We start from the raw sequence: 27,212 nt of genomic DNA, 5'->3' as shown, positions 1-27,212 counted from the left end.
GCTCAATCCCAGGACCCTGGGATCACGACCTGAGCCGAAGGCAGAAGCTTTAACACACTGAGCCACCCAGGCGCCCTCTCCTCCCTTTTTAATACAAAAAGTATAATACTACCTACAGGATTTTGCAGCTCTTTTTTTCTTATATTTAATGACCTGTTCTGGAGAGTTTTCTAAGTTAATACATATGAACATATTTATACACACAGAGCTGCATAATATTCTAAGGTGTGCATGTCCTTTATTCCTATTTGCAAATTCTGCCCATTTTACTGATATTCCAGTGGGGCTCAGCTATCTACAGTGTAGGGACCAACCAGAAGCCTGCATGTGGCAGTCAGAGCCCCTGAGACCTGGAGATACACTCACTGATGGGAGACACACTATTCAGTGTGAGGTTGGGCTTTCTGGACATGAGTGTCCACCATAGGATATTCTGTTTTTGTTTTTGTTTTTGTTTTTTTTTAAGATTTTATTTATCCATTTGAGAGACAGAGAGTGAGAGAGAGCATGAGATGGGAGAAGTTCAGAGGGCGAAGCTGATTTCCCTCAGAGACAGGAGCTTGATGCAGGACTCGATCCAGGGACTCCAGGACCACGACCCAAGCCAAAAGCAGTTGCCCAACCAACTGAGCCACCCAGCACCCCAGGATATTCTGGTTTAAAACTCTGCGAGGGGCGCCAGGGTGGATCAGTCGTTAAGTGTCTGCCTTCAGCTCACGTCATGAGCTCAGGGTCTTGGGATCCAGCCCCACATGGGGCTCTCTGCTCAGCAGGAAACCTGCTTCTCCCTCTCCCACTCCCCCTGCTTGTGTTGCCTCTCTCTCTCTCTTTCTGTCAAATAAACAAATAAAATCTAAAAAAACAAACAAAAAAAAACCTCTGTGAGTCAGAGCACCCGCTGGCATCAAGAAGATCATTTGCACAGAAAACAAATAATGAGATATGAATTTACTGCATAAATCACCATAAGTAATTATCTTTTTTCAACATCAAGAGGTGAAATATCACTTAAGACATAATCCTTTAAAAAAAAAAAAAAAGAATCCTGATGAGGTAATAAAAGTTCACCAAAGGTAAATATGACCTCATCTCCCTTTCTGTCTGGACCATTTTTTGGAGTTAACTTCTCCATTGACTTAGAGATGCTTAATCCTCTCTGTTTTTAATGACATTATTGGAGTGGCTAAAATCAAATGCCTATTTCCATGGAGAACTGACCCTTAAAAGACAATACAAGGGACGCCGGGATGGCTCAGTGGGTTAAGCCTCTGCCTTCGGCTCAGGTCATGATCCCAGGGTTCTGGGATCCAGGCCCACATGGGTGGGGGGGGGGGGGTCTCTGCTCAGCAGGGAGCCTGCTTCCTCCTCTCTCTCTGCCTGCCTCTCTGCCTACTTGTGATCTGTCTGTCAAATAAATAAATAAAATCTTAAAAAAAAGAAAGAAAGAAAGAAAGGATCACCTCATTTCACTCTCTGACCTTCCAAATAACCTTAAAAAAAAAAAAAAAGACAATACAAGGTGTCTCCTTTTGGAATTAAAACTTTGTGCTTTACAGTGTCAGATATTTAGTGTATTAAGTTTTTAGAAAGCAGGGCACATCTGCGGACTATTTCCGCCCTAAACGTTTGCTATCTGCAGCAAGGTAAAATCCCTATGTGGAATATGCTTCATTGTCTTCTAAAACTCTGAGCTGCTGCTGCTGTTGTTGTTGTTTTAATTCCACTGCATACCTTTCAGTAACCTGACATCTCTTTCATCTCATTAAACTGGCTTCAACTGGTAATACTTAATCAAATTCAGAAGAAATTTGACCCCCACCAAAATCCAGATCTGAAAACATTTAACCTTAAGTTTTGGTTAAAAAAAAATGCTAATATTTAACAAAGCCTTAATATAAGGTGTTGTTTGAGTCCCTGTTGGAGGAACTGAATGACAGCATGCTGTATGAAAGCTTAGGGGGAAAGGGGAATTTCCCTAAGTAATTCAATGTGTTTTCTTGAATTACCTTGCTGCAGTTCATAGGCGAACCTCCCAATATTACAGTAATTTTCTTGGCCTTGATTTTCAATCTGTCCTAATTTAGTTGTCAATACACATAACAGAATTCACTTTCATTGGTGATACTTGAAAGAGGAATTCAAAAATAAAACGCCGTCATTGCCTACTACAAAAATATTCCTATAGCCTTTCCATCGGATGTGAATTTGATAGGGTTCCTTCATGTCCGGATTTTCCCTGCTCCACATTTTCTCTGATGTTCAGGCAGAGGCAGACCAATTTTTCAGTGTGACAGCCCCTCTGACTTAGATTTTCTATTTCCCTTGTGTTTGTGCCAATTAAGCCAAGCTTCAGGCTGTGCTTATGACATTTTCGGAAATCCATTGTGTAAGAGATGTTGACAGTTCCCTGCACTGTTTTCCCTTGGTCTTCTTTCTTCATTTCTCCAGAATCCTACTCTTTCCCTTCTTTGAAGTCTGTGTGTCTGACATTCTTTGAAAAGATGTTTCATACATTTGGGTTATTGTAATGGGTAATTACATCAAAGGAGGAGGCTCCGAATCACAGACATGAAATGACTAGTTCTAGAATCATTTCCTAAATGTGTGCCCTTCCTTTTCAACAGATATTTCTCTGCTGTTTATTTCGTGAAAAAGTTCATATTTGGGGTCTGATGCCGTTTCCTTTCTCATAAACTTTTTAAAATAAAAATTTCAACTGAGTAATAACTTATAGAAACAGAATCTAATACGCATTTAGCAATAAGCTATCACTATGAAGTTGAATTTGCTTATCGTGTTTGGTACAAGCCATGTGAATATTTACATTGTTAGGATTATGTACCTACCCTTTTATATTCTGCTTTTCTTTTTCATAGTGTGATTTTAATGTACACGTGTCTCTGAATTTTTGAGTTTGGGAGAGAAAATTTTAATCTTTTGGCCACTACTTTCTCCTCCAAAGTGAATTACTGTGTCAAAGACTACAAACAATCTTATAGCTTCCTGGAGTGCTTTTGCTACAAGTAAGAGAAAATTCTCTCTCTGTTGACTTAAACAATAAAGAAGCAATATAATTGCCCACAATAACCCCTGGGGTGGGGCTGCTCTGGAATTAATTTCAGTACATGGTGACATCCTCAATGGCCTAGCTTGCTTCCATGTCTCTGTTCTGCCAGCCTGAGGGAGTCATCTGTATCACTGGGCCTCTGTTCTCATGGTCACAAAATGGCTGCCACATTCCAGGCATCACCAACCCCCAGAGATCTGGCAATGTTCAGTAGAAGAAGAGAAGGATATTTCTTCATCTATATCACTTTTAAAGAACAAGGAAATATTTCCCAAAGGGCCCTATCTAGCTTCTCTTGCATCGTTCATTCAGTGTTTCATTGGCAAGTGCCTTTCCTACCCCAGTCATAACAAGGAGCATATGCTTCCTGTGATTGATTTAGTGAAACACAGGGCCATGTGAAGGAGATCAGCATACCAGGGTTGGATGGTTTCTGTTCTATAGAGGAAAGATAGTTTCTGCTACACTTCCCTTCCATGTATTATAGATTATTCTCTCAAAAGACAGAATCACTTTACAGTACCAACCTGCAATGCCTTAGTGTGATAGCTGACAAAGCTGAGTCTCTATCATTTTTATGTATCATTATAAATTTGAAAGTTATATATAATGAAATTATTGTTTCAATGTGTGTTTCTTTAATGATAACCAAGGTATAGGCAGTCCATTTGGGATGAGTTAGTCTGTTTGCAGTTTCTTTAGAGTTTCACATCCCCTAAATTTGAAAACCCCTAGCCAACCACATTTATAAAGTAGTTGTGCAAAGACATTCACTACCACTCAACGGTCGCTATAGAATTTTTGAATCAGAGACCATATCTACTAAGTAAGCCTGTATTGCAAAGTCTTCCTTATAAGATGTCAACATTTATAAGTAGTAAAAAAGCAAGCAAGCAAAAGGGTAAAGGAGTGTGTTGGGAGGTTTTCTCCGCCAAAGCATTCCAGGTACTTGGAGACTGAAGGGCAGTTTGCAACTGGAGCAAGAAGGACACCCTTTTGGCAAATAGCAAATGGCCCTCTCCAATGGTCCCTCCCCCTCCCTATACCCAAGCATCAAGTCTGCCATTCTGTTATCCTGCCCCACAGCAACTGGAAAGGCAAGCAGCTGGGTCTATCCACTTGTAACTTGCCATAAGTCTTCTCGAACCCTAGAAGGTGCTTCAGCCACTCTCTCACTCTCCTTTCTGGATGCCCCATGGCGGCTCAGAAGGCCTCTCACTTGTGGTCAAGCTGGCAGACGAGGCCTCCTTCAAGCTGTCACCCTCTTATTGTGCCCCCCACCCCAGTTCCATTTGCCTTGAATACTAACATTCTTCTAGAGGACCCTAGCTAAAACGATGACAGCAAAAAGCTTTTTCTCTAATATTTACCAGTCCATATAGGTTATTTTAAATATATTATTCTGGAGACACCTGGTGGCTCAGTTGGTTAAGCATCTGCCTTCAGCTCAGGACCTGATCCCGGGGTCTTGGGATCGAGTCCCTCACTGGGCTCCTTGTTCAGCCCGGAGCCTGCTTCTCCCTCTGCTTCTGCCTGCCACTCCCCCCTGCTTTTGTGCTCTCTCTCTCTCTCTCTCTGACAAATAAAATCTTGGAAAAAAAGAAAAGAAATACATTATTTTGGTAAGAGACTCTCAGCGGGGGTGCTTACTTCTGTTGGGGTTAGCAAGAGTGAGGAGATGCAGAGCTCTGTCGTGCCCCACTCTTAGTGGGCTGTCTGGACATCCACCCAGAGAACCTCTGCAAGCTTCTGCTATTGTCATTCAAACCTGGTCCACCCCATCTAAGTCATGAGTTGCTGTGGGTGGCTACCACCTTCATCACTGGCCACGTGGGGACATAGATCATAACCTGGTCTGTCTCCAGAGATCCCCATTCTAATCTAAATGCTGCACTGCCACGTCAGTTAAGAATTGTCTCTCTGAACATCTGTGGAAGGAAGGGGGGAAATACATTTTTTCCCCTCTCAAGTCTTCTTACTCCAGGATGGAAAGAATTTAGGGGAAAAACAAATGCCTTGTGTTCACTACTGCTTAACCCGTTGTTTCCTTATGGTTTGGCTAATAGAGGCCCTCGTGAAGAATGGAAGTGTGGCCCTTCGGCATGTGGGCACAAGTGGGTGCACTGTGCACGCGCGTTTCCCTATGGTGTTGTCAAAGCACTTCCCAAAAGTGACCTCAAATTGACCCCCGTCTAAAGATGAACCCCAGGGCAGAATCTAGAACCTGCCCTTCAGAGTCTTAATCCAAGCTCCAAGCTACCTTTGAAGTGGTTCCCAAATTTAACTCTCCATCAAAGCAAAAGTGAAGATCCCTGGCTAAGAGGACAAAAGCAGCTTCTCTTTACCCCAGTAGGCATCAAACCAAAGCCACAAGTCATTCAAATGTGGGAGTGTACGTTGGAGTCCGTGACACTGCCAGAAACTGGCGCATTTGTCAGAATACCTTGCCTTTTGTTCGTTGTGAGATCAGCGTGTGCCCAGAATCCTGTGAGTCTGTGGTAATATTTTTATTCTTGGAGAAGAAATAAGAAGACGATGTTGAAAGGCTTTCTCTTTGTTTTCCAAATTTCCCCTCAGGACTGAGTAATTTGTTTTCCACTAATGTAGGACTTTATCTTTGGTTAACGGGAACTTCCTCTGACTTAAGGCCCAGGGATCTGGGTCCTTGAGCATAGTTCCCCTTTCCCTCTGTTCCTGCCTGTGCGGGGGACATAGGGGACCTAGAAGTACAGCTTGGGGTGGGACCAGCTTTGAGAGGAAACATTCCTGCATCCCCAGTTGGGAAGGAGCCAGGATGTTCTTTAAATGTTGTCTATTGACAAACTTCTCTCCGGGTCTCACGTTTTTGCTTCTTCCTTCAATAGCTTCTCATCGTGTCTTAACCACCACATTTCTTTAAGATGATGATGAAAAAGTGTCCCTTGGGAGGATTCTCAGTGGGAGCAAGTGCCACCCCAAATGCCGGGTTGCAGTTTATCCCAAAGCCTTGTTAGCTCATATCTCAAAGAAGAAGGTACAGAGGATGTTTTGAAGAATGTAGCTGTGGCGACCGCTGAAAAAATAGGGAAAGGCTCCATGGCCGCCATGACCAAGCGCTGGGAGGCATCAGGCTTTTTTTTTTTTTTTTTTAAGATTTTACTTATTTATTTGACAGAGAGAAATCACAACTAGGCAGAGAGGCAGGCAGAGAGAGAGGAGGAAGCAGGCTCCCCGCTGAGCAGAGAGCCCAACGCAGGGCTCAATCCCAAAACCCCGGGATCATGACCTGAGCTGAAAGCAGAGGCTTTAACCCGCTGAGCCACCCAGGTGCCCCAGGGAATCAGGCATTGGAAGGCACCAGGGTTAGGGAGGGCACGTGTTGCATGGAGCACTGGGTGTGGTGCAAAAACAATGAATACTGTTACGCTGAAAAGAAATTAAAAAAAAAAAAGAAATTAAAATAAAAGAAAAGTTTGCATTAAAAAAAAAAAAAAGGATGTGAATGGTCCAGGAGCATAAACAAAGAGACCTCTCACTGGGACACAGTCACAGCTTGGAATACTTAAAGGCTGTTTCCTAGAGGCAGAAATAAGTGTGTGTTTGACTCCAGAAAGCTGAGCTAGGATTAGTAGTTGCGCTAAGTTTTAGCTCAGTATCAAGGAGTACATTCCAACATGGAACTTGTTAAAAATGGAATGGGCTGTGTATCAGTATCTATCTAAAATTCCAGCTCCCTGGAAACATAGGGCTTAAAATTGGGTGGCTAATACAACCATTTTTTTTCCTGGGTTGAAACATATTCTTACACGGTTTTGGAAGCCAGAAGTCCCAAATCAAGGTGATGTCAGGGCTACTGTCTCTCTGAAGTCTTTAGCACAGATCCCTCCTGGCCTCTCCCAGCTTCTGGCAATATACCTCTTATCTCTGCCTCATCTTCACGTGGCCATCTCTTCTTGTAAAGCCACACTGGATTAGGGTCTACACTCATGACCTCATCCTATTTTGATTATAACCACAAAGACCCTATTTCATATATAAGGCCATATTCTGAGGTGCCAGAGGTTAGGTCTTCAACATATCTTCCTGGGGAACACAATTCAACCCATAACAAGCTACCTCTATGGGAGTAATTTCCTAATCCCCTGAAGTATGCAAATAGAATCAGAGTGAGTTGTTTTTCAAGATGCTTAAAGAGATGTGCGCATTAAGTAGAGAATAGGGCCAGATGTCTTCTAGGATCTCTTCCAACAATGGCATCTGCAAATTTTATGAGTCCTGTTGAGAAGGACTCTACAAAACTCTGGGACCATACTTGGTCCAGTCTTGGTAAAATATATGCACAGAAACACAGTCTAGCGTCTATAAATCACTAAGTGAATTCCCATCTTTACTTTAAATTTTTGACAAGCCTCAGTAGAACTTCCTTTTTCTGTCCCCTGCAGCTGCTCCTCTTGGGGTCCCTCCGTCCTGGCCAGTACTTGTTGGAATGACAGAATTCTAATTCAAAGTAGTGTTCAAAAAGATCCAATTTTCTCACAAAACTGTGAAGTCTGGGAGTTTTTGTTTTGCCTTGAATTCCATTTTCAAGCTTTGTCTTCCTCTCTGCTTGCTTTCTTCTTAGAAAAGCTTTTCCCATATGGCGTCCACCAGTACCTCCGGACTTAAATATTAGCATTTTAGCAAACTCACTAGGAAAGTTCTCCTTTTCCATTCTAAGGCAAGTCCCAGGGTTGACTCTCATTGATTCAGCTTTGTCCCCTTGCATTTGTCATATACTCGTCCTAAACTCATCATTGGGATTCTGCTTACATTTTGAGGAGGGAAGGTGAAGAATGGAGATAGCCCTATCTAAATCACACAGACTGGGAATGGAGGACAAATTCCCCAAGGAGAATTTGAGGTGCTATTAACATAATAAATGGGAATCAGTGTTGGAAAGGACAAAGCAATGACTGTCCATTATGAATCTTTGATTCCTTGCTTCAAACCACTGATGTCTTTTGATAGGTGGGTAGGTTGCTAGGTAAGGTAGGTAGGTGGATAGATGAACGGACAGGCAGATAAATAGATTTCTGTTTATTTCTATCTATCCATTCATCCATTCATTTATCCATCTATCTACTTACCTATTTGAAATCTATCTAAAACATGCAGCTGAGCATATGCTTTCTGTTTTCTCGTGCAGTTTCCTCTTGCCTTTCTAGCTTGTCTCTTTCTACTTATTTCCCAAAGTCTGAATTGTAAATGCCTACTGGGCTGGGAAATACTGAGCTCTCCTTTTAAGGGCAAGAAAGGAAGAAAAATGGAGCCGGCCAGACCAGATTTCCTCTGGAACCTGCAGGGAGGGAGAAAGGGAGGAACTCACATTAATAATTTTGTCCTCATCATCTATCAAATCACCAGAGTGATCTTTTGTCATTTTGAGTTGTGGGTGCTTTAAAAATTTGCATCTGTGTCCAGGCAAGAAGTAGATAAATTTGTACATGATGGTAAAAGAAGACTGAGGGATATAAATACTCTGATGGGAAATTGTGGATACATCCCAAAAGTCTAGTCAAACAGTGTCTGCGTTTTAGCTTCCAGACTTCTGTAGTGGGTCAAGCCAAACTCCCAAACGGGTTTTTAAACTTCCGAAACATCAGGCTTGTTTGTTTCCAATCACACAAGCCCTCTTGAATTGAAAACAACACTGGGTCATCAAACAATATAAAAATTAATTGATATCACTTATCCTTCTGCCTTCAACACATTCAGCCCTGTGACAGTTCAGAAGCAAATACTCTTTAAACAACCTCACCACATACAAGCAGCCTGCTAAGAAGATTTAAAAATCCCAGTCAAGGTCTTTGGTTCTGTATCTGGAATCCATCCAGGCCACCTCCTATTTCTTTGTCCTACATCATTGGTCTTGCCCTTCCTCATCTCGACCTCTGAGGGGAGGTTCTGGGGTTCTGGTCCCAAACGCTGCCATGACCAGCTTCTCGGGATTGCTTACGGTCCCCCATCCATCAACTGCAAGTCAGAGGCTCTCCTGTCTTATGCCCTCACTCTATGGTTCCCAGGTGGATGCATTTTCTAGGGGTGCTTAAATAATAGACATTAATTTTCTCATTAATTTCTTCTAGAGCCCAGAAATCCAAGATCAAGGTGTTGGCAGGTTTGCTTTCTTCTGAGACCACTCTCCCTGGCTTGCAGATGACCAGTTTTTCTGTGTGTCCTCACATGGTCTTCTTTCTGTGTGCAGTGCCTCTATGTGTCCAAATGTCCTCTTCTTGTTAGGACACCAGTCAGACTGGATTAGGGCTCACTGTAAAGATCTCATTTTAACTCAGTCAGCTCTTTAAAGACTCTGTCTCCAAACACAATCACATCCTGAGGGTACAAGGGTTAGACCTTCAATGTAATGAAGGGGGAAGGGGGGAGTTCATAATTAGCCCATAACACCAGGCGAGTTGACTTTCCACTACAGACTCCCAAATCTGCTAAAAATTGGGAGTCAGACATTCCCATGTGGCTAAAGTAATTTCTTAATAAGACTAATTAAGAATCATGATCATCTGGCAACAAAGAAGAGACCATATCAGCACCACTATTTCTGGAAAAAAACTAAGTTACCTGGACAATCCAATAGAGGGGCTAATTATGATCCCAGCCCCCCAAAGACTCTAGAACCTTCTATTTAGATCTGGATATATGTTATCTCTCCTGGCAGCACTTTTCTTAGCTGCAATTTTTGTTGCCAGATATTCCTAGAAATTATTGATTTGAAAGTGAAGCCACTATGGTATCAAGGAATAAAGATAATGGTAATGACTAACTTTTATCAAGTACTTGCTATGTTCTGGGCACTGAGCTGTGGAGTTACATGTATTATCTCATTTAATCCACACCAAAACCCTAAGTGGTTTCCATTACAGTCCTCATTGTACAGGTAAGGAAAACTATGGCTTTGGCTGGAGAAGTAACTTACTGTGGCCCTGGTTCTCCCCACTAGTTCCCACAGTGAGCTCCTAACCAGCTGTGGCCAAGTCTGTTTTAAAATCAGTCTACTTTGGGGCACCTGGGTGGCTTAGTCAGTCGAGGGTCCAACTCTTGACTTCAGCTTGAGTCATGATCTTAGGTTTGTGAGATCAAGCTCCCTGTCCAGCTCTGTGCTGAGTATGGAGCCTGCTTAAGATTCTTTCTCTTTCTCCCTCTGCCCCTCACCAGCTAGCTCTCTCTCTTTCTCTCTCTCTCTCAAAAATGAGTAAGTAAATTCAATCTGCTTAAAAAAAAATCTTCAAAAAGGAATTTGTGAAGGACACTTCACAAGGAAGGACAATTCCTTGTGAGGGACACTGAGAGAATTAAACCATATGGAGACTGTAAACTCAAATGCCACCAGGGACCAGACCCCTAACATTAGTGAGTGAAATCAACCCACAAATAAAACAAGAATGTGGTGGAGACTGAGTCCTGTCAGAGCAGGGAAATCTCTTGTAAAAATGTGACTTGGGGCGCCTGGGTGGCTCTGCCTTGGGCTCAGGTCATGATCTCAGGGTCCTGGGATCGAGCCCCACATTGGGCTCTCTGCTCAGCAGGGAGTTTGCTTCCCCCTCTCTCTCTGCCTGCCTCTCTGCCTACTTGTGATCTCTGTCTGTCAAATAAATAAAATCTTAAAAAAAAAAAGTGATAATTGTCACTAAGCTCTTGGCAGTTGCTGCCATGTAGAGCTATAGACAGTGGGCCCGGTTTTGCCAGTCTTCTAACTTTTTTCCAAAAAACTAGATGTTTGGATGTTCATGTACATTCTCATGAATTTAAATGCTGACAACTAAGTAGGAGCACCTGGCTGGCTGTAGCACATGCGACTCTTGATCTTGAGGTTGCTCCTGTTGGGTATAGAGATTACTTAAAAACAAAATCTTTAAAACGAATGAATGAGGGGCACCTGGGTGGCTCAGTGGGTTAAAGGCTCTGGCTTCAGCTCAGGTCATGATCCCAGGGTCCTGGGATCGAGCCCCACATCAGGCTCTCTGCTCTGCTGGGAGCCTGCTTACCCCCCTCTCTCTGCCTGCCTCTCTGCCTACTTGTGATCTCTGTCAAATAAATAAATAAAATCTTTTAAAAAAATAAAATAAAATGAATGAATGAAGATAACTAAGATTTAAAACAACAACAGTGTTGGTATACCTGACTGGCTTAGTCAGAAGAACATGTGACTCTTAATCTTGGGGTTGTGAATTGGAGCCCCATGTTGGGATAAGTTAAACACACAAACTTAAAAAAAAATGAAAACAACAGCAATGCCTTGCAGATGAAACAAAGCATGCCCACAAGCCTGAAGGGTCATCACTCCTAACTTCTGGGCTGATGAGCATCCTAAGAACTTTTCTGAACTTTTCAGGGGACTCTTTTTTATAAATATTCTCTCTTAGGCATTTCTACTTGATTTAAGTGGGTTTTTTGAATGGGTGAACTCCCACAGGTCATCTGATACCACCACAGCCCCCCAAGGGCAGGAGAGGAAGCTCTGCTGGCAGGACGCCCAGAACTCAGGGCGGAAATGTAACATCGGAAGGCCCCATTCAGTGAGGAAAGGAGTGGTGCTGGCAATCAGATTGCCCAAAGAGAAAACCTCCTCCTCCCAGATGGCCAGCTCCCTGAGTACCCCGGCCAGGTCTTTCCAGCCCAAGCACATGCATGGCAAACAGCAGAAATACAAGGATGGAGGTTGGGGTGGGGAGTGATGTGCAGATTACGTTTCTGAAAAATAACAATGGTGAAGATATGGCAGACAGATCTGAGTTGGGGGAACCTTGCAGGCCTGAACTGGTGCACATGCCGTGGGGTTGGAGGGGAGGGATCTGGTGGGAAAGGCATAGGCGAGACTAAAATCTTCATGTCTCCAAGGGTCATGCTCCATTATGCCTTCATTCCAATGGTACTATTTTCACAGCCAAGAGAGGCAAAGTCACAGCACACCAGTTGGGTGGTTGACCCTCCAAAGAGCCTAAAGACCTGAACATGCCCTGATCATCACTGGCTGTCTTAGTTGTTAATATACATTTCCTCTGCATGGAAACTAAATCCAAGATGGTGGCTTGGGTTTTTATTTAATTTTATATCATATTATTTAGGGGCTGAATATCAAATAATTTCCAGCCTAATAAAATCAGGTTGGAAAAAGTAATAATTAGGATGTTATAGAGATTATAACAGAATCTCTTATTGAACTTGGGAAGAAGACCCTCTGAATGGTAATATCTGCAGATTAATTTGCAAGTAAACCAGATTTTAAATTGTTAGTTCTCTAACCTTTGAGTAGGGAACCTATTTGTGAGCACTCCTTTGAGTTTGTTGCAAGTATCATGGTTGCCTAAAAAGGCTTTAATTTCTGAGTACTGATTCAGGTTAGCTAAAACAAACCATTTTTAAAATTGGTTTGGGCCTCAGAGTCTCATATAATTCATTTTAAGCACCGTACCATGATCCTTATTTGCTCTCATTTTCATGTAGTTGAAGTTTGCTATCCCCTTACATTATGAGAGATGCTTAAAGTTCACCTTTGATTGTAGACCAGGAGATGAAACACCCAGTTTCTCAACTCACTCTCGGATGCTATGAGAGAGAAAGGCTCTTTTCTCCTTAAAGGGAGGTCCAAGACTCCTCATTGTACAGTGCTGGCTGAAAAATTTTCAGCTTCCTGCCCAGACATGCACATGTGTTCATGCCCATATGGGTTTGGGCATGGATTATTCATGAGCTCCTACGCGGGTCTGCATGTGCATGTATGCATGTGCATATACAGAGTACATGGATGTGGCAGGCATGTACATGTGTGTGCCTACCTTCTCAGTCTCAGGAGGGTTGTTCCTTCTTGCCCCTCTCACCAAGGGCACCTTGGTTAGCATAGGTGATTAGTAACAGCATATTGCAGCATGAGCACTGAACTTGGAGAGTCTTCTCCAAATCACAGTTCTGCTTCTTTGTGTTCTTGGCCAAATTATTTACCTCTCCAAGACTCCTTTTTGCATTCTGGAAAATGAGGATTAAAAATAGTGCCTACTTCACTTGGAACTTTGGACTATTAATGTAATAATATATGTTAAATATATCACAATGAAGAGCACATAATAAGCACTCAAGAGCTGACAGCTGCTATTATTATTGTTATTCCTTCTTAACCCCATGCTTGCAGGGAGAGAGTCAGGTGGAATCAGAAAATTATTTTCCAGCTTCAGGTGTTCTTAAGTCTTCACCTCTTTTCCTATGCGTGATTGCCTCTTCAATCACCCAAAGTTTTTCTCAGGGTTTTTTTGTGGGCTGTTAAAACCCACGGTGACACTCAAGAGGCACTAGGTGATTTCATTGTCTTAATCCTCTTCCATTTTTCAAAAGTTCTGCTGCTCAGGTCACCCTCTGCAGAATTAGATTGTGTGGGATCCCACAGGATCAAGCCCAAAACTCTTCCTGCATGAAAGGAGAACTGCCCATCCTAGCTGCCCCAGAGAGGTTCCATAAATTCTTCATAAATGTTTGCTGAATTGTGTGGGATTTGCTTCGGTACCCGGCTATATATTTTTCTCAGGACCCCACCATAAAAACCTTTATTTGGTGTGTGCTTTGTGAGCTTGAACCAGAACCTCCAGAAAGACCATTTCCCCTCGGTGAATCTTGATTGTTTTCAGTATGTCCTCAAGTTTCCTGTTCTCCTATCTCTGAAAATGAAATAAATACTAATCTTTTGGGTGGTAATATGATGTACTGGTTAAAAAAATAGCCTCTAAGGTAAGAGAACTTGGATTAAGTATTGGTTCCATCACTTCATAGCTCAGTTTCAAGTCTTTGACCTTCAATTTTCTCATCTGTAAGGTGGGAATAGTATTGTACCTGCCTCATGTACCTGTACTCTCTGAGGATTGATTTGCAAAGTTATATATAAAGACAAAGCCTTCGACCCACAGTGCATCCCAGGACAGTTTAGTGTTCACGACTGGTTTTATTGTGTCAATGTTGGAGGACAGCAATGAGGTCAAGAAGCCAGGGGGGTCACACTTGGCAAGATACGGAGGTTTTTCTTTGTGCATCTTTGAGCAACCTGAACATCGTCCCCTGAGAAGCACCTAGAGAGGCATCACTTACCCAGGAATGTACAGGTGGGGAAAGGGGTCACTAACCTCTGGGTGAGTTTGAGGAAAATAACTTGTCATCCAAGGGGTGGACCTTTTCTTTCATGGTGGGCTGTTCTCAGGGAGAGGAACCAAGAGAGGGAAAATTGCCCTTGCTGCCATTGCTTCAGGAGGCCCTGGGACCTGGATTTCCATCTGTCCTGTGAAAGAGAAAGCTGGGGCTCAGGTTCAAGGATGAGCTTCCACCTGGAACAGTCTGGGCTGGGCTGGGCTGGGGCCACATCCTGCCTTGCTCCTCCAGCCCCTTGCAGGGCTTTCGCTTCAGAGGAAGCAGGCCCCATCAGCTTATCCTTGGGTGGGGTTTCCCAAAGCCAAGTGTTTAAAGGCAAATCATTGTTCTGAAGTTCCGCTAAGTTTTAATGACCACCCTTGTGAGAATGCCTTCAAGAACCAAGCGAGATTTTTTAAAGCCCAAGGATAGCCAAAGAGAAGAGAGCCAAAGAAGAGAAATACCTGTGTGAGTCTCTGTTCCAAGACACTTTATTCAGAGGTGTGGGAGAAGAAGGAAGAGGTGGGATCCAGGCCCTAGCCCTTTTTTTTTCACTGTGATCAGGAAAAATACTTTCACAGTCGTCTGATCTTTTGTTTGTAAAATGGGGTTGGCCCAGTTTGGGCCCCAGGAAGAACCCTGGTCTAGGAAATCAGGCAATCTTGTCTTTTCTCGTCCCAGTTCAGCTGGGACTTTCTGGGAGACCCTGGCCACTCATTTCTGACTGAGGTCTCAGTTCTCTCTGAAAAACATGAAAAGCTAGGTTCTAGACTCTCTTGAAGTTCCAGGCTATGTGTGGGTCAGTAAGTTGATGAGGGCTGAGGCAGAGGTGTGACAGGGAGGAGAATAGCCAGGATGGGTAGGAAGGTTGGCCACATCTAAGCAGGCTCCATCCACCAAAGTCCCCACAAATGAAGGGACAATCTCCTAGCAGTTGGGGGTCTACTGGGTCCTCTGTTCTCTCCTTTAAATCAGGTGATGTAGGTCCTCATCTAGGCTCTATTTTCCCCAATATGCTGTGGCTCGGCTATTCTTAAGACATTCCAGCTGTCCAATGAGCATGACCTTGGGTGGTGGTAAGGAAGGTACTCAGGAAAAGAGGGCACCTCCCTTACCACATGGAGGCTGAGGACATTGTAGAGGAGCTTTCTTTCTTTTTTTTTTTTTTTTAAAGATTTTATTTATTTATTTGACAGAGAGAGAGATCACAAGTAGGCAGAGAGGCAGGCAGAGAGAGAGGAGGAAGAAGGCTCCCTGCAGAGCAGAGAGCCCGATGCGGGGCTCGATCCCAGGACCCTGAGATCATGACCCGAGCCGAAGGCAGCGGCTTAATCCACTGAGCCACCCAGGCGCCCCTGTAGAGGAGCTTTCTATCCTGATGAGAAAGCAGCTCAGTTGGCTTCAGACCCCTTCCAACTCCAATTCAAGTTGGGGAACATTGAATGAGCCCCTGTTACATACCGATCCTCACTGTGCTGACTGAGATGAAGTGGGACTGGGTGGGGCTGGTGAATGGATGTCTTCATAGTACTCAAAGAGTCCTTAGGGAGCCTAGCTACCTCATTGGGTGGAGTGTTCAACTCTTGATCTCAAGGTTGTAAGCTCAAACCCACATTGGGTGTAGAGATTACTCAGAGTGCTCAGAGTCCTACCACCCTGGCTAGTGACTACACCTCCACATACTCCCCATCTCTGGGTTTGCCAGCAAGTGCCTAGGGCCACCAGGTCTTGCCTGGCTTGGAAGAATGGGACCAATGACAACCGTTTGTTTCTTTAGCTTCTAGAGTGAATTAGCATAGCTCTGGTGCTGTTTCTAATGCCCTCCACACCCTGCCCTTCAGCGTCCCCCAACCTCCTTGGAGCACTCTCACCCCATGCCCCCATTCTGAAGCTCAGATCCTTCCAACCTGGCTGTCCAAAACTCACACTTCTTATTTAACCAACATCTGGGGAGGCTAACTGGGTATCAGGCCAAGTCCCTGCCCACAAGCGCTTGTAAGCTAGTTGATAAGGGCCATATCAGGCATCATAGATGAGCCATTGCTGTCAGCCAGACACACTTAAGGGCTTTCCCTGCTCAGGTCCTAATGTGTGCCCCAACAAGTGGGGCTAATGACCAGGGCTATGAGTTCACCATGGAGGGAGCAGGTGATGATGTCACTCTGGACACCTCACGGTGGAGCCGGCACTAGAAAGCAATGCTGAGTACTGGCATCACCTGTGTATTTAACTTCTATGAATTCTTGTGTATAATTCTAGCTAAAATATGGTAGAAAAGTACATTTAAAAAGTATCAGGGATTCTGCTGACATTCCAATCTATGTGCCTGTCTGTCAGACCCTGCTGTTTGCTTGTCTGATAGCCATCAACCTGTCTCCTTCTTTCTTGCTGGCCAAGATCCCATTTTGTTCCTTTGTTCATCCTCCAAGGGGCTGTGTGCTAAGAGAACGCTGACCCAGGGAAGGCCTGACTCAGGGGGTAAATCCTGATTTATTAGCCCCAAGCCGATCTTGAGGATTCCATTCGCTTTTTCTACAACTGGTTTAGAGATCAATTAATGCTGTGTTTGAGTGAGACTTTAGGTGTGTAGCGAGGGTGCCTTGGTAGAAGTGTATTTACTCCTCCCTTTTCCTGCCTCTGGATGTCTTCATGACACACGGAACTGCTATGTCCACCTTGGGACTACGGAAGAAAATCAAGAGAATGGCAGAGAGGTCAAACTGGGACCAAGAGGCCCTGAGACCATAGAGCCATTGGATCCACCAACCACCTCTGGGGCCACACTACCTTGGGACTTCTTGTTCCATGAGTCACTCAATCCTCTGTTGTTTAGTCATCTGTTAAGTAGGCTTTCTGTTACATGCAGCCAAAAGCACTCTGAATGGTACACTCTGGTGTGAGGATGACAATGTCGGTGTTAATCTGCTGTCCCATAGCTGGTCTCTCCTTCTATCTCCCAGTGTGAGCACCAAAGCCTGAGAAATTCTACAGTTTCCAGATCTGTATTTTTTGTACAATATGATCCTTAGCCCAAGCCAACAGAATCGTCTGGTACTTAACAAAGGAAACAGTCTGTCCCAAAGCTGGAACAAACTGTGGGTTTTCTGAAGTACGGTGCTATTTTGGACTGGATGGGAGATTTAAGGAATTTTCAAGAGCATCTGTGACTATGCAGGATGAGGTCTTTGTCTTTTGGCCATAAATCCTTCATGAGATGCGACTAACCTATGCAAAAAGCACTGGGCATAATGGAAACAGGGTGGCTCCAAAACAGTAGAGTGTATGGATCATCATAACTGGTTTTGGAGACAAAATTCAAATGGCAGGAGTGATTTAGGGAATAGAACACATATTTACCTAGAGAACTCTCCCTAAAGAACTGGAGGTTGAGGGGAAAGGCAAGTCTAGAAGGGCTCCTTCCTCTCCTTAGGCTGGGCTAGGTTCTGCTACTGTAATGAACAACTCTCATTTCCCATGTCTTAAAACAAGAAAGGTTTAGTTCTCACTCATCCTACGTGGCCACTGTGGGTTGGCTGTGTCTCTGTCTTGTGTTACACTCACCCTGGGTCTCAGGCCAACAGAATCACACTATCTGGAACATTACCATTCACCGTGGTAGTGGAGAGGTGCTCTGGAGTGTCCTCCATTAATTACATGCTCCAGCCTAGAAGTGATAGACGCCAGTGCTGCCCACAGTCATCAGCCAGAACTCATCACAGGACCACCGATTCTAAGGAGGCCAGGAAGTGAAATTCTGTTATGTGTCCTCAAGAAGAAAGAACTGGAAATACTTGGTGAGCAGCACTAATGACTCACTTTGTCCAACAATCTATCTAAAATCTGTGTCAACAGATGAGCAAGAGCAAAGATCCACTCTCTTGCCCCCAAGGGTCCGTACTGACTTGCCTTTCTGTCTTACTCTGCTTTTAACTACTAACACACAATGGTCCCAGGAGATCTAGGGATAGCTAGCACCCTCTGGTACAGTGCTACCCTCTCCTTCTAGTCTCTGACCTTGTGTTTTTACTTTCGTCTATTTTGTAGTACTAACCAGAATCAGAAATAAGGAAATCACCCAGTGTTTTCTGCAGTTCCACTGGTTGCTTCCCCAGCAAGCCTTCTCAGCAACTCATCCTATTCTTTGCTCTGGCAAAAAAAAGCCATGTTGTCTACAGGTTACTGTACTCAAGCCCTCATGGCTACCCTCCTATCAGCCCACATCCCTTACCTTGTAGGTGCTCATGTGTGCCCTTGGCTTCTCCAGCCAGACCCAGAGCTCAGCCTCCGTCTTTCTGCTTGCTCTTCCCTGTCAACCACACATGTGTTATTCCCAACAGAAATCAAAGCGAGGGGCCATGCCGGTTAGGAGAGTGCATCCTGTGCACAGAGACCAGACATGTGAGTGCTAAGGAACTGGAAGCTCGGGCTCATGGATTGCTTCATCTGACTGTGTGGCTAAGCGAGGACATATATAAAAAGCAAAAATTGGTTGGCTGATTTTACTTATTCCGGAAAGATTTTTGTACAACTGTCCCCGATGGGGGCCTTAAAAGCATACATCAGCTATAAGTAGACAGGTCTCAATTTTTCCCACTACTGTGAAATGCAAACCTGTTCTGTTCTGGGAGAAAGATGTTATTTTAATCTAGGAATTATAGAAATAATATAAAATATGTTCTCTCTTCTTTGAGAAATTATAAATAGAGTTTAAGCAAAGGGAAAGGGAATATAAGAGAAAAAAAGGTTAGGGGCACCTGGGTGGCTCAGTGGGTTAAAGCCTCTGCCTTTGGCTCAGGTCATGATCCCAGAGTCTTGGGATCGAGCCCCGCATCAGGCTCTCTGCTCAGCAGGGAGCCTGCTTCCTCCTCTCTCTCCACCTGCTTCTCTGCCTACTTGTGATCTCTGTCTGTCAAATGAATAAAATCTTTAAAAAAAAGAGAGAGAGAAAAGGTTATTTGGATGGAGAGTGTGTAGAAATATAATATATAAAGTAGTGTGTGTGTATGTGTGTATATATATATACACACACATATATATATTTATTTATCAATTATCAAAATTCTTAGGTCAAATTCTTTATATGGATTCTTTCCCTGAAATCAGAGGTGACCGTGCTTACACAACTGACTAATAATAGAAATACATCAGTCTGGAATGTGTTCTTTTGCAATTATACATCTAACCTGTTAAATATTTGTGCTATTGTTATAAATACTGATCTTAGTTGAGTAGAAATTCATCTCAGGAACTTAGACATGAAAGGAGATGTTGACAGTCATTGACAAAATCCTAGAGTGGAAGAATGACAAATGAGCATTCTAAGCTATCCCCCTGCCTACTTGGGGTGCAAGGCATTTACACGTTGGTGGTATGGAAATCACCACTGCGGAAATAGAAGTCATATTTTCACAGGTATAAGCATCTTCCAATTAGAAGTGTAGGTCTTCTTGCTTCTCCAAGTCCTCAGGGTGAGAGGGTCTGCTGCCCTTTGGTGTTCAAATGGAACTGACCTATGGCTCTGTCATGTGTATTCAGGTCTAATACCCTGTCCCAGATTCTTATCATCATGTCCTCCTCAGATTCCACTTTTTCAGGGAGCTCCTCTGTGCACCTGCCATTCTCTTCTCTCCAGCCTGAGGTCCTTATTCTGTTTCCACCAAATCACACCAACACAAGACAATTGTGTAGAACAGATATTCACTCAAGGTATGAGACTGAGGGGAACATTACGTGATGAGACAGCATGACAAAAAATTTAAAATCGATGTTTGAACGTCGTGGTTCTCAAGAGTTCTTTTTGTTGCCCTTGGAGATTTCTTAGCCAGTTCTCATCCCAGCTTCTTTCAGCTTCTCTCCTTTTTTGAACGGACCTCTTCCTTTCCCTCCTACTTCCATGACATGGGGCCCATGCTATCCAAAACTCAGTTTTCTCCCTGGAAGGAATTTTGCCTCTAGCTTTTAAAATAGCATTTTCCTGTCCTCACAACTTATTATTAGGATTAATAATATTTTTAAATTAAAATGGTAGGTCTATTTTCTCTCACTCTTGCCATGAAATGATAGGCTATCTAATTTAAACTGTCTCCTTGGGGTGCGTGTCTGGTTTAGTTGGTAGAGCATACAACTCTCGATCTCAGTGTATACCACATTGGGTATAGAGATTACTTAGAAACAAACAAAAAAGGTGTGTTCTTGGTTGTAGGCTAAAATTTTGAGACTACATATATATTTATGTCTCATGAACCTGGCTGGTTCAGTCGTTAGCACATGCAACTCCTGATCTCAGGGTTGAGAGTTCAAGTGCCACGTTGGGCACAGAGCTTACTTAAAAAAAAAATGATAAAGAAATAAGAAAGAAAGAGAGAAAAAGAGAATGAAAGAAATAGAAAAAAGATAGATATAGAAAGAGAGATGGGAATCCGTACTTGTAACTGAAATTTCTTTGCAACAAAGGTGTTCATTTGCATTTGCACAAAGATAAATGTGCTTTATCCAAAATGACTTTTATGTACAATTTTGCTTCAATATTGTATCTATTAGTTACTATTACAATAATGCTGCTTAACCTATATCATCCCCAAACTCAATGACTTTTATTGTCATACATGTGCAGCTGGGCTAGGGGTTGACTGATCAAGACTTGGCTTGGCTCCAAGGTGCTGATGGGGTCCAGGTCTGCTCCCCATGACTCCCAGTCCCTTGCAGACCAACTGGAGTATGTCCTCCTCGTGCTATAGCAGAAATGCAAGAGGGCAAGCATCACCACACAAGCCCATTTCAAACCTTTGATTGCCTTATGTCCACTAATAGCGCACTGGCCAAAGGAAACATCAGAGAGAAAGGTAAGAAAATTTCTCCCACAGAAGGAAAGGAGGAGAATAAATATTTGCTGAATGTAATTCAAACTATTCCATAAAGTAAATATCAGATAATAATCCATCATGCCCAATGTCTGTATCTCTCTGCCAGCCAGATCCAACAGGGGCTAGCAGTGCCTTAAACCAAGAGGGACTATTAGTCTGTTGAATGCAAGATGTGTCAGGGAAGTAATCCATTCATATAGGAGCAAAGATTGCTCTCTCAGAAACTTGCATTTAAGAAAAAGCTGAGGGTGCCTGGGTGGCTCAGTGGGTTAAGCCTCTGCCTTCTGCTCAGGTCATGATCTCAGGGTCCTGGGATCGAGTTCCGCATCGGGCTCTCTGCTCCTCAGGGAGCCTGCTTCCTCCTCTGTCTCTCTGCCTGCCTCTCTGCCTGCTTGTGATCTCTGTCTGTCAAATAAATAAATAAAATATTTTTTAAAAATAAAGAAAAAGCTGACATCCTCCTTGTAGCAATTTCTCTAGAAGAAGCTGTAGGGCAGCTCACCAAACTGACCCAGTTTCTACAACCGAGTGAGAAACAACTATTTGCACCTTGCAATACATTGAGTGCATGGATCTTGAATAATCCATTGTGCATATGTCCTGTACAATAAGGCTCTTGGGGATCCAGAATATAAAATAATGTAATTGATGCTAAAATATTAAAATTGAATTAATGTCATATTAGTTTCTTAAAAGCATCATGCAAAAATTGTTTCTGTTTCTCCATCTGGTTTGTCCATTTGGTCTTTACAGAAATGCTGGAGTATAACAAACTTTCTTGTACATGTCTCTGCTTTCTTGATTTAGAACAGAAGCTGATAAAGTATCTTTTTAAAAAATTACTATATAATTTTTATGGCATTAATACAAATTGACACAAAAATCGTTACAATACCATACACGGAAGTATATGAAATACTACAGTGAATATTTTATGTACCTACAACTTGCTTGAGACATCAGTCCCCATCACCATACAAATTATTTACTGATAACACTACCAAGCGAGTTATGGTGATACCAAATTATTACATCACGCATTATTGGTGGTTGTAAAATTGACATCATTGTTTTACAAAGCAGAATGGGACCATGCCATTACCCTTATAAGTATGCTTAGGAGTCCCTTTGAGGGAGATTATTCATAAGAAAAGCATTTAAACAAAGAGGTATTCCTTTTAGCATTACCTATACTGATGATAAATTAAAAATGACCTAAATATCCAACATTTTAGAAATAGTTAAGTAAGTAATGGTATACCAACTCAGTGGGTAATTATAGAATCAGTTAAATTAAAATTCTGAATATTGCTTAGAAAAAATTTTTTTTTTATTTTGGTATATACATATACATAATGTAAAGTTTGCATTGTAACCATTTTTTTTAAGATTACATTGTAACCATTTTTAAGTATGTGGTTCTGTGCATTAAATACATTCACAGTGTGGTGCCACATTAATCACTATCCATCTGGTCTAGTACATCTTATGGGCCAAATCTGGCCCGGTGCCTGTTTTTTTAAATAAAGTTTTATTGGAACTCAGCCATGCCCATTTGTTTTGAATGTTGTCTGTTGGTGGTTTATGGGTTGTGTGTTTTGCACTACAATGGCAGCTTGAGAAGTTACAACAGAAATGGCATGACCACAAAGCCTAAAATATTTACTGTGTGGCACAGAACATGTTTGCTAATCCTCACTTAATATAATGCTAGATAATTGAAATTTTTTAATTTGGGCTAATCACACAAGTCCAGGATGAATGCTGTCCTTGAGTTATCCTTAGACAAAATTATTTGTTAAGGAAATCAATAATGGAAGCAAATATTACACAGCTAATTTTAACCTATTTAAGAAAACAATCTCTTTAATGCTTTAGGCTCTGAGCATTTGTGTATCTCAGCAGGCAGCTGTTACACCAATTACAAAATTTGTATCTACTGGTTAAAGTTGGCCCTTAAAAACTTTACTAAGGGGGCTCCTGGGTGGCTCAGTGGGTTGAGCCTCTGCCTTCAGCTCAGGTCATGATCTCAGGGTCCTGGGATCAAGTCCCACATCAGGCTCTCTGCTTGGCGGGAAGCCTGCTTCCCTCTCTCTCTGCCTGCCTCTCTGCCTACTTGTGATCTCTCTCTGTCAAATAAGGAAAGAAAAAAAAAACTTTACTAAGTATTACTTTTTTAGCTTTTAAGAAGATGACTTTATCTACAATAAATGTGTTTCTACAAATATACTTGTCATTACTTCAAACTTTTCTCTAATACAGACCATCCCCCCTTGATTCACTCATATAATCGCATCTGACCCGGGGTAGTTTGGCTACATTGTGTTCGTGGGTGTATCTGAACACCAACCCCTGATCTCCTTTTTGAGGTGAAGAGAGCAAAACCTTGTCTCTTGCCATGTGTCTATTCTTGGAGATCATCTGGCAGCTTAAGAAAAAAAGAACACTAGCATTTATCAAGACTTGGAGAGAAAACATATATAGATTTTCAAAGTGAACATAAACTCTCTGTCATTTCCAGTACGTATGTGGAATCTAGGGCAGTGAATAGTCTGGAATCGGTTTAACTGGGTGTTGAATAGATTCAGAAGTCTGTGTTTCTGCGTCCTGGAATTCACTTTAAGCCCCCAGTAAGACCTCAGTACGAGGGCTGGATTCTGGAAGAGAGTTCATTCCAACTTCTTCTCCACTCTGGTCTGGGAATGGAACTGTCTGGAAGTTGCAGGACTTGGACAATGGACTCCAACGTTGGAGGTGAGGTAGAAACAAAGGAGGTATTGACTGGCCACACTTCTGCAAGGATGCTTTCCCAGTAACTGCCCAGCAGGGAAACTGTGGAGCGACATTGGTCTCCTTTATAACACACATGGGATTGGAATCTGCAAAATGTCACTTAGGTGTCTATCCATGCCCGCAGAATGTACTTGGCTCAAATGGCACTTTTGTTTTTGTTTTTGCTTTTTTCAGGGGTTGGGTGGGAGAATATACTGCTAAAGGGAGACGAGGCTGCCTCAGACGCCACAGAAACATCCAGCGCAGACATGACTGTCAAGGTAAGAGATGTCTTCTTTAGTTCAGTTCTCAAAGTACACCCCTAGAGGAAAACGAGCCCCTGGCGGACTGCCGGGAGCCGAAAAAGCACGGCGCCTCAACCCTGCTGGGATTCTTTCTCTGCTCACTGGAGCCTCAGTGAGTTTTCCAGACATAAGATTTTCTGAAATTTGGCATCTGGCTTAGGAAGCCACCTGAAAGGTAGAATCCAAGACATGAATTTCAATGGCTTGTTGCGGGGTCTTCAGTGACTATCTGCATGTAGGTTGTGGGTGCGTGGTAACCCCATGGGCACAGTGGAGCAAAGCTGGGCATTCCAAGCTGAGAACTGGGGCCCCACTGTGCATTGTGAAGAAAGGTCAGAGAAGCAAAAGAGCCTTGATCTTGACTCAAGACTTCCAGTGATGCCAGTGGGAAGGCAGCACATGGCCCACTCCAGCTGGAACACCAGTGGTCAAAAATTTACAAAATGAGCCATCTGGAAATCAACCTAATTATCACTGTTCTAATGAAATGCATGAATTTATAATCATTGCCTAGATTAAGGAATCCATAGCAAAACTTATTAGAGTCAACCACTTCCCCTCTATGAATAGATTAGACACAAAGGAATAGTTCTTCCTTCTTGAAATTCTGTTTATGATTCCGTGGACAGAGATTGGGAGTAGGAAGACTTTCTAACATTTTGGCTTGAGTGATTAGAATCTACGTATCCACCACTTATGAATCTTTCTTTGAAAAAAGAAAGTAGTGTCCTCCCTTTCTTCTAAGTCAGCTTTAGGCCCAACATGGGGCTTGAACTCACAACCCCAAGATCAGGTGCCCCAGGTAGCATCCCTCTCTATATTGAGATATTCCTAGATATATTTCAGTCCTGGATTTATTAGTAGAGGTTGTACAAAGGATTATACAGGATGACTGTATCCAAGCTTTCCCTTGTAATGTGGAAGGCTGGGGTTGTGTTATCTATGTTTCGAATGTTAGAGAAAGCAAACAAAAATGCCGCAGTGAAATTAAATGAAAGATGGGATAGTAGCCTGGTCGGTCAAAAAAGTCAACTAATCTAAATAATAACCATCCAGGACTGAAAGTTCATTTTCTTGTAGTTATGTTGTCATATTTAACAGAGTTTGCAAGACAATAATGTACATCCAATAGTGTATTCGTGTTTCACTGACTATTACTGCAAGGACAAGTTTGCGTCTATGGCCGCACTGGACAGAGAGGGACAGGTGGATGAACCTGATGGATTTAGATTGGCCCTTTTGGAATCTGGCATCTTCTTGAGAGTTTGTTTCTGAGCTGTGTTGCTGGTATATCTGCAGATGTATTGCAGACATTCAAATGATCAGAAAGCCCAGAGTTCGTTTTATAAAAGCAAATGGTATATTCCGATAGAAGCAAGTCTTGTCAAAGTCCCATTTTATAAGGTTGCTGTTTAATCGGGCTGCGGATCCTTGGAACCAGGATCGTGACTAAAGCTGTATTTGGGTCTATCCGGTTTAGATGTCATTCTTGATCTCTCTTTCTCTTCTCTTTTAATGAATAGCTGGGAACGTTTAACAGGAGATTTTTAGTTCTTTAGAACTGAACCCACTCTGAAGAATGGACACCATACACTTTAAAAAGTTAAGCAAAATAAATGTATATTTAAATACATCCATAAATTTCTACAAATATTATTAAGTTCCTCTATGAATGCTAGTCTCTTCTCACTAAAGAATTTGTGAAACCTCTGGTGGATAGAACTTAAAGAACTACTTCTGTTTAGAACTTCTTTGGTTTTCCCAATTATGCAGGAATCACTATTTTTTGCCCTTTGCTTCATACTGTGGTTCCCACCCCACACTGCTTGATGTATCCATCCTGTCCTTATACCTATCCTAAAGTATTGTTTTTTTTCTTGCATCTGTAAGTGCCCGATGTTCATTAATTAACTAAAGATAACTAAAGATTCCTCTTCATATATCTATATATGTACAGCTATTACTGTTTCTAATAGCTACTTCATATATCCTTGCAATATCAGCTCTTCCTGCCTTCTGCCCTGTGAAAGTTTTATTCTACTAAAACTCTAATTACAATAAAACTTAATCCATTGACACTTGCCAAGGGGAATACCAGGAGAAATCACTAAAACAGTTTGGTATCCTCCATATTGCTCTTCTTATAAAAGACAGTCTATCTTAGTGCTTAGAAATTTTCTTTCTGAAAATGGTGCAAAAAAATTTTTTTTGCAATGTCGCAATTCCCTGAATGTGGTTTTCTCTACTACATGTAACTTTTTAATACCATATCTTATTTTAAAATGACAAAGTCATGCTTCTAAAAATATACATGACTCAGAGGAGTAAATTCATTCATAAATAAACATCGGTCATTCTGAGGAACATTGAACTAAGAATATTTATATTAAAAACACCCTCTAAATATAGGTCTGCTCAACAATTTTAAATCACTTGGTGTTGTAGGTTGAATTGTGAACCCACTCCTTCCCTGCCAAAAAGGGATGTCTATGTCCTATACCTGATACCTGTGAATATGACTTCTTTCTTGACTGGTGATTCACAGACCTGTACCCGTGAAGCAAATAATACATTATATGTTAATAAAAAATATATATATGACCTCTTTCTGGAAAAGGGGCCTTTTCAATGTAATTAAGTTAAAATCTGGGTGAGATCACCCTGGATTAACCCGGTGCAATGATACATGTCCTTACAAGAGACAGAAGGAGGAAACACACCTGGGAGAGAAGGCCACGTGAACAGATGGAGGCAGAGATGAGAGTATGTGCAGGCCGAAGCCAAGACCACATGGAGCCAACCAGAAGCTGGAAGAGGAAGGGAAGGATGCTCCCTTAGAACCTTCAGAGGGAGCACAGCCCTGCCAATACCTTGATTTTAAACTTTTGGCCCCAAAACTGAGAAAGAATAAATTTCTGTTCTTTTAAGCCACCAAGTTTGAGGTGATTTGTTAGGGCAGCTCTAGGAAACAAATACACTCACATCTACCAGGAATTTTGTATGTACTTTCCATGAGTGCCAGTGCCAGAGACGTGGAAAACCAGGACTCTGCACATCCATCACTGT

The 27,212-nt window shown here is 42.5% G+C and overlaps 1 protein-coding gene across 1 annotated transcript in view; it reads left to right on the top strand.

Annotated features, from left to right (window-relative positions):
* The window catches only part of PALM2AKAP2 (PALM2 and AKAP2 fusion), a 488,976-nt gene that overhangs the window by 329,397 nt on the left and 132,367 nt on the right, over nucleotides 1–27,212 (top strand). Inside the window, exon 9 of the mRNA XM_046022260.1 lies at nucleotides 24,037–24,122. Within this exon, the coding sequence (XP_045878216.1) occupies nucleotides 24,037–24,122 (86 nt within the window). The remainder of the gene's footprint in view (nucleotides 1–24,036; nucleotides 24,123–27,212) is intronic.

This window comes from Meles meles, chromosome 11 (assembly GCF_922984935.1).
Source record: "Meles meles chromosome 11, mMelMel3.1 paternal haplotype, whole genome shotgun sequence".
Lineage (NCBI taxonomy): Eukaryota > Metazoa > Chordata > Mammalia > Carnivora > Mustelidae > Meles > Meles meles.
Note: the sequence above shows the minus strand (reverse complement) of the source record. Positions and strands in the feature narration are given on the sequence as shown.